Source organism: Nicotiana tabacum, chromosome 18, assembly GCF_000715075.1.
Source record: "Nicotiana tabacum cultivar K326 chromosome 18, ASM71507v2, whole genome shotgun sequence".
Lineage (NCBI taxonomy): Eukaryota > Viridiplantae > Streptophyta > Magnoliopsida > Solanales > Solanaceae > Nicotiana > Nicotiana tabacum.
In genome coordinates, this window is record NC_134097.1 from 66175606 (window position 1) to 66184215 (window position 8610).

Consider the following 8610-nt stretch of genomic DNA (forward strand, 5'->3'; position numbering starts at 1 on the left):
AATTATTTTGGGATTATGTTAAAAATATATTGAATAAACCTTAAATTATTTTCAGTTTCTTGTAAAAAGAGAGTGTTGTAGATAGGGTAAAAAAGAGTGACCAAAAATATACGCAGCAGACTGGATTGGAACCTAGGTATTCTAGGAATTTTGAACCCACTTCGCCAATGGGCTAGACTGACAAGGGGGGTCAACAAAAATTATATAACAGGATTTACTGGAAGAAAGATACAATATACCTATATATACAGTGTTATTTTCTGACAAAGAACCCGCTTGACCCTATGTGGGTCCACCCCTGATCCAGAGAAGAAAGATTGGAGATCAATTAACGAAAGATAACAGAGCATCATAAGTCCTAACCTGGAGCAACTGACATTCTGTCAAGGAACACAACATCACCTAATATCTGCCATGCTCCTGATTTTAGTAGTATTATATTTAGACATAGTGGTGCAGTAACTCAATAGGTGCAATGGTGATAATAACAAAGTTCCCTATCCTCCCAAATACCTGAATCCTTGTAAGAAATCAAAAGGAAACCAAAAAAAGAGTTCATGGTAACTCTCTACACTTGCTTTTACATCTGCAGGAAGCAAATCTACATACTTCGCAACATTTACATATGCATGGGATACATGTTCAAGAAAAAGAATATTTACAGTAAGTTTCTCAAAACAAAGAAGGGGACATTCACTACCCTTGGCAAGATATCAAAAATCACTCCTGACATTAGCTCCCCGTGAAGCTACTACTGCCTCAATCAGATTTATTCCCAGTATGCTTCTGCAGAATCCAGGAGGATTAATTTATTAATCAAAAAACTTGAAAATTATTAGACATATGTCATAAGCTAAAGATAAAAACAATGAGATAACAAAGAGAAGCAGCAAAGAGTACTATCACAAAAAGTTCCATTCAAGTGAAAAACTCTTTACCTTTTTCCCAATGTTGAATGGATCATACTTGTATCTAATCATGTGTGTGATCTGACGCTTCATAGTGAGGACAAAGAGAAAAATCCAGTAACATAACAATATTGGCCAGAATACTGGGACATCAAATATAGAGCAGAAGGTCATCAGGAAGGCTACGATGAAAGCTTTTGTTGTTGCATACCTGAAACCACATGAAAATATGAAAGGAAATTTCCATTAGGGAAAGGATCGTGATGAATAGCAAGAGGATGAAGAACTCCGCACGTGCAGCTAATATAACATTTAGGTTAGTTAACAAGTGTTAATCCGTCACCCCTCCCCAGTTTAAATAGGAATCATCAATGCCTACCCTGTGTTATGCTGCCTCTTGATTAAATATAGTGACTAGTCCTTATGTCATACTAACTAGCAAAGAACAATATTTTTCATGTTTTCGGAATAATAGCCTGCTCAGCAACAAGCTAAGCCATGACAACTACTATGCATAAAAGAACAACTTTATTGCACGACGATGCATATTCACAACATGGACAAATGGAATCATGAAAAGTCGTTCGTCACAAACTTCAATAATGGAGTGTAAATCACAGTATCTTTGCTGTCTAAAACAAGAAAAGTTGATCACCACATGTTAGCGGAAACGTAAAAGAAAGAACACAAGATTTAACGTGGTTCGGATCAAAATAATCCTACGTCCACTAGAGAACAGTTGCTTTTTTATTATTAACAAAGGAAGGAGAGAGTTCCCAATTACACTTAAAAGAATTTCTCTCTTAACTCTCTACTCACTACAATGTATTGTATTATTTTTGGGATGGTTTCTACAAATGAAGGAGTGCATCTATTTATAGAGGTAAAGACCTCCTCTTGATGTCATTGGTGACATCAAACTACTTCCTCTTGATGTCATGGGTGACATCAAAGGAGGAAGCTTCCTCATAGCATCCACACCAACTCTTTCCACCAATTCTTCCAATTAGCATGTCATTGTTGACTAAACATAAACCAACACTTTCAATCACCACCTTGGTTTGCGTTTCGAGCATGCGTGTGAACAACTCTGGCCGAAACTTCTAAGCTTACTGGGCAACCCCGTTGTAAGAAACAAGAAGAATCAAACCATTGTTGAACATATCACTTCCACCTAACAACTGTTCTCTTCGGAGTTGCATCAGTTGATGCACACCCCCGCCAAGTCATTGCAGTGTGCAAACTTAGCGAGCGGGACTATCTTGGTCAACATGTCTGCAGCATTATCGTCTGTGATAACCTTCACGACCTTGATAGTTTCCTCTTCAACAACATCTCGAATAAAATGAAAGCTGACATCAATGTGTTTAGTGCGCTCATAAAATCTCTGATTTTTCATTAGATGAATAGCACTCTGACTATCACATTTAAGAGTTGATTCCAGCTGAACCAAACTCAATTCTGCTACTAAACCTTTCAACCAGATAGTTTCCTTCACCGCCTCCGCTGCTGCCATGTATTCTGCTTCTGTCGTAGACAAAGCGACAATCGACTGTAGAGTCGACTTCCAACTAACGGCACTGCCAATGAGGGTAAAGATGTATCCAGTTGTGGACCTTCTTCTATCAAGATCTCCTGCATAGTCAGAATCTACATAACCGAGAATTGAAATACCTTCACCACTTTTTCGAAAGGTCAGACCAACACCAGAAGCTCCTTTGAGATATCTCAATATCCACTTGACAGCTTCCCAATGCCTCTTTCCTAGGCTGGACATGTATCTACTTACCACACTTACAGATTGAGCAATATCTGGACGTGTGCATACCATAGCATACATAATGCTACCAACTGCACTGGCATAAGAAATCTTTGACATATGCTCCACCTCATCCTCGGACTGAGGCATTTGTAACTCTGAAAGTTTAAAATGAGGAGCTAATGGTGTACTTACAGGCTTGCACGTATGCATATTGAATCTCTCGAGAACCCTTTCAATATACTTCTTCTGAGAAAGATGTACAACACCATCTTCTCTTGAAATCTCCATACCAAGGATTTTCTTTGCAGCTCCTAAATCCTTCATGTCAAATTCCTTACTCAACAGTTTTTTCAAAGCATTTATCTCTGTAATGTTGTTAGCAGCAATAAGCATATCATCAACATACAACAGTAAATAAATCATTGAGTTACCAGACATCTTCTTGTGATACACACAGCTATCAAATGCACTCCTTGAGAATTCATGTGTAGTCATGAATGCATCAAACCTCTTGTACCACTGTCTAGGGGATTGCTTCAAACCATACAAAGACTTCTTTAGTTGGCATACGTGATCTTCTTTTCCCTCAGTTAGGAAACCTTCAGGCTGATCCATATAGATTGTCTCTTCTAGATCATCGGGTAAGAAAGCAGTTTTGACATCAAGCTGTTGAAGCTCCAAGTCAAATTGTGCAACCAATGCTAGTAGCACGCGAATTGAGCTATGCTTCACGACTGGAGAGAAAATCTCATTGTAGTCAATTCCCTCCTTCTGACTGAAACCTTTTGCAACCAATCTCGCCTTGAACCTAGCATCTTCCACTTCAGGAATTCCCTCTTTCTTTCGGTAGACCCACTTGCATCCAACTGTCCTCTTCCCCTTTTGTCTTTTCACTAAGACTCATGTCTGATTCTTGTGAAGAGACTCCATCTCTTCACTCATGGCTAACCGCCATTGTACAGCATCCTTGCAAAAAGTTGCTTCAATATACGAGGAGGGCTCCAGATCCTTAATCTCTTCTTGTGCAGCTACGAACGCATATGCAATCAAGTTTGCTTGATCTATAAGGCGTTCCGGTTCTCGTGTCTGCCTCTTCTCCCTCCCCTTCGCAATTGTGTATGGTTCATTGACAGCAAGTTCTTCAAGGTCTACATCTTCTGACTCATCTTTAACCTGAGTCTCTTGATCCTTTTCCTTGGCAAGCTCCACCGGAAGCTCCACCTGCTCGTCGTTCTTGTTTCCTGAAAACTCCACGGAAATTTTACGGGGATCAAGTATAGAGGATTCATCAAAGGTGACATCTCTACTAACTATAAATTTGAGTAAAGACAACACCAAAGTTTGTACCCTTTTACTCCATCCACATACCCTACGAATATGGCCTTCTTAGCCCTTGGTTCAAGCTTTCCTTCATTAACGTGATAATACGCTGGACACCCAAATACTCGTAAGTATGAATAGTTAGAGGGTTCACCTGACCATACCTCATTCGGAGTCTTAAAGTCAATTGTCGATGCTGGAGATCGATTGATAATATGAGCAACAGTGTAAACTGCTTCAACCCAAAATACTTTGGACATTTTGGCTTGTAGGAGCATACAACGAGCCTTTTCAAGAAGAGTTCTGTTCATTTTCTCGGCAACTCCATTCTGTTGTAGGATATGCCTGACAGTCCTATATCTTGAGATCCCATGAACCTTGCAGAATTCATTAAACTCTTCATTGCAAAACTCCAAGCCATTGTCTGTGCGAAATACTTGATTTTCCGCTCCATTTGATTTTCAACCAAAATCTTCCACTCTTTAAATGCTTCAAAAACATCACTTTTGCCTTCAAAAAATGCACCCAAACCTTTCGTGAGAAATCATCAATAAAAGTGAGAAAATACCTCTTTCCGCCCTTCGATGGAAGTTTAGAGGGACCCCATAAATCTGAATGGATGTAGTCTAGCACTCCTCTTGTCTTGTGTTTGTCAGTGCTGAAGCTGACCTTCTTCTGCTTCCCTAGAACGCAGTGCTCACAGAAGTCAAGTGTGCTGATCTTCTCACCTTCCAAAAGGTTACGATTGCTCAACATCTCCGGTCCACGTGCGCTCATATGACCCAGTCTCATGTGCCATAGTCTTGCCTTGTCATCATTAGATAACTGCACTGTAGATGCATTTGCAGAGCCAAAAATGGTGCTTCCGGCCAATGTGTAAAGGCCGTTCTCCAGCTTGCCTTTCAGCATGGCTAAAGAACCTTTAGTCACCTTTATAGTTCCTGCTTCGCTCATGTACCTGTAGCCTTGTTCATCCAGTGTACTCAGGGAGATCAAATTCTTCTTCAGATCAGGAACATGACTGACTTGTGTAATAGTCCTCACGACACCATCATGGCAGCGAACCCGAACTGAGCCAATGCCAACTATTGCACAAGTTGCATTATTGCCCATTACTACGGTTCCTCCATTTTTCTCATAGCTGCTAAACCAGTCTTTTTGGAATGTCATATGTAGAGTACAAGCAGAGTCTAACACCTATTTGTTTCCATAACTACTATTATTATTACACGATGTTGTTAGTACATAATCATTATCAAAATCATGTACCTGTTTAACTGTAGATGCACTCGCCTTTTCCTTGGACTTTGACATTGGGCAATCTCGTTCAAAGTGCCCCTTCTTGCACAACCCCAACACTCCGTATTCTTCTTGTTCACACGAGACTTTGATATGTGCTTTGATTTGCTCTTTCCCTGTTGGCTAGTTCGGCCTCTCACAAAGAGCCCACTTGCCTGGTCATCTCTATATCCTTCAATGTGCCTCCACAAATCACTAAAGTTAAGTGTCTGCCGCACTTGCTCAAACTTGATAGACTCCTTGCTATACATCATTGAATTCTCAATATCACGATATCCTGAAGTCAATGAAAATAGCAAAACACATGCAAGCGTCTCCTCCTCCTTTTTAATTCCTGCAATCTGTAAGTCCATGACAAGTTTATTGAACGCATCTAAATGATCTTGTAACGTAGTACCTAACCCCATCTTAAATGTGTGAAGACGCCGTTGTAACATCCTTGTTGTCACTGATCGGTCTTGGTATAGCCCTTCTAGCTTTTCCCATAACTTTTTGGCCGTCTCTTCGGTACCCCTACTCACTTCACAAAGCACGTTAGGTGCAAGGGATAGTTGGATTGCACTCAATGCATCCCCTTCAATCTTCTCCTTGTCGGGAGCTGATATATCCTTAGGATACTTTCCATCAATAGCATGGATTGAACCTTCCCTCCGCAGTAACGCCATCATCTGGATCTTCTAGATATTGAAGTTGTTGCGTCCACTGAATCTATCAATTTCAAACTTCATGGAACTCATCTTTGCTTGTTCTTTCTCCTTGGATCGTTAAAGAATCATGTTGCTCTGATACCAATTGTTAGCGAAAACGTAAAAGAAAGAACACAAGATTTAACGTGGTTCGGATCAAAATAATCATACGTCCACCAGAGAACAGTTGCCTTTTTATTATTAACAAAGGAAGGGGAGAGTTCCCAATTACACTTAAGAGAATTTCTCTCTTAACTATCTACTCACTACAATGTATTGTATTATTTTTGGGATGATTTCTACAAATGAAGGAGTGCATCTATTTAGAGAGGTAAAGACCTCCTCCAATGACATCAAACTACCTCCTCTTGATGTCATGGGTGACATCAAAGGAGAAAGCTTCCTCCTAACATCCACACCAACTCTTTCCACCAACTCTTCCAATTGGCATGCCATTGTTGACTAAATATAAACCAACACTTTCACCACATTACATTGTGCAACTATACCATGAAATGAGTCAAACAGCAATAGTTGAAACAGAGATGCAAAGCCTAAAGAACAAAGTAAATTACAATGAATATGTTATATTTTGAGGTATATGATCTCACCAGAACAAAAATTCAGGCAGCCGGCGAACGAAAGGTCTAAATTCATCATTGTCTTTAGGTGGCAAAGAAGCACCTTCCGAAGCTTCCAGCTCAGGATCCACCTTTGGTGATAGAAACCCAATCAACAAATTCAAAATATAGGTTCCTACACCGTATGAGATGACGTAGAATCCACGACCATAGTAAACACGCAACATATATATTGATGCAGCTGTCAATGTTCCAAGCCACCTGCGGAAGGTATAAGGAGCAGACCTATCCAAATAGTAGCGAAATGTCCTAGAAACTTCATTTTTCCACTTTGCTAGTGGTGATAGAACTGCATCACCACCGTCAACTTCAACTCCCTCCATGAAGTCAACTCAGAGGCTTCTACAACGATACAACCTAAGCATATGAAAGTAGAACCAATACAGAAAGCATAACAAAACAAAAAGATAATTCATCTAAATATCTAATTCCTCTTACATCCTAATAGAACAAAGACTTCAAAAGAAGAAGCACGGACGAACTGGCCTGGTAGTTGCTGCCAAATACTCTAGGCAAGCTTCTCAGCATGCCAAAAGTAAAATTTAATTGGAAATGAACTTCCATAACAGATACACAGACGCATATACACACATATCACATATATGTTTGTACTATTACCAGTTAATTGAGGAGGATTGGGTTGTAGTCACTAGAAACTGGGAATAATAACTGAATTTCCCTCATACTCATTTTAATAAATCAATTCCAACAGCGCCTTTGCAGGATTGTTAATGCAGCCTAGCAGTTGCAATTTCACTTCCATCATATAAACGTAGTGTCCTTTTTCTTAATTTTATTTTTTGACACAGTAACTCTACCAATCATGGCTTAGGCAGATAAAAACAAATCACTGAGTGTTTTTTGCCTCCGCTGGATTTTGAACCTGAAATTCCATGGTTGTCCTCCCACTTTATTGACCACTAGGCGACACTCTTGGTTACTGATATAGGCACAAAATTCTGATACAACCAAAGATCCGCCGTTCTTCTATCTTCACCTCTCCATGAGCCACCCCACCCAGAAAAAACAGAAATAGCTTTTGTTTGCTAGATTGATTAATGACCAACTAAACTAAGATATTAATAGCCTATGAATTTCAAGTGCTCAACACTACAACGTGGATAAGAATAAATAAACAGTATCGAAAATGTTCAATTAGTTCAGCAATTACCGAATTACGCAGCAATAGATTAAGGAAACGCCAATCAAGAACTAAAGACTGAAAAGGAAGGTTCATATCCATGAAATTATTAATTAGAAATAGAGTTACCCTTAATACGAAAGACTGTTAAGATGGAGACTTTTGGAGCAATCACTGATTCAATAGAGGAGTAGAGTTGGAAGCAATCTGTGAGAATTACAGATTTGAGCTTAAATTCCGATTTTCTGATCTCCGAGAAAATTTATGAGTTATGAACGAATAACGATCGGAATGTTGAGCGCGTGCAGTTGAAACCGCCTTGCGGAAATGGGAACCGGACTTTAATAGCGTGTTTGGTAAAAAGTAATTTGTTTGATTAATTAATTTTAATTTGAGTAACAATAGTATCAAGTTTTAAAAAGTATTTCAAAAGTACTTTTCGAAAAGGGAAAATGGCTATTTTTGTCATTGTGTTTTTACCTAATTGCGCTTTTAGTCCTTGTGATACTTGACTCAATATATTTAACCTTCAATTAATTAAAGCGAATGAAATTAGTCTTTTTACTAACGGAACTTAATGCTGCAAACAAAAGTTTTGCTAATACCAAGGATAATTTGGGTATCATATGCTTCTCCATAAATGAATTCTCTTACCTTCATTAAAGCTTTCACGTGATATGGTAAAGCAAAATGAAGTGCATTTTTCAATGAAACTAGAAAAAGATCTTAACCCTCTCTCCTTCTACACATCTCTCTCTCCGAATCAAATGCAGATCCCAAACAAATTTGATGAAATTGCAAGAGAAAATTATTGAATGAGAGTGAATTTTGCTTTCGATTTTGTCAAATTTCG

The 8610-nt window shown here is 39.0% G+C and overlaps 1 protein-coding gene across 3 annotated transcripts; it reads right to left on the reverse strand.

The window, feature by feature from the left end:
• Positions 1-538: 538 nt before the first annotated feature.
• On the reverse strand, positions 539-8111 carry LOC107811399 (protein RER1B-like). 3 transcript variants are annotated; one of them, XM_075236947.1, is made up of 4 exons: positions 7887-8111; positions 6587-6955; positions 939-1119; positions 539-786 (listed from the first exon to the last, which is right to left on the reverse strand). In XM_075236947.1, exons 2-4 carry the CDS (start codon positions 6937-6939, stop codon positions 760-762), a joined length of 561 nt encoding a protein of 186 aa, XP_075093048.1. In that variant the 5' UTR covers positions 6940-6955; positions 7887-8111; the 3' UTR covers positions 539-759. The 3 variants fall into 3 exon arrangements, with proteins under 3 accessions (XP_075093048.1, XP_075093047.1, XP_075093046.1); XM_075236946.1 differs by having other exon boundaries at positions 6587-6973; XM_075236945.1 differs by having other exon boundaries at positions 6587-6958; positions 7887-8110.
• Positions 8112-8610: the final 499 nt, after the last annotated feature.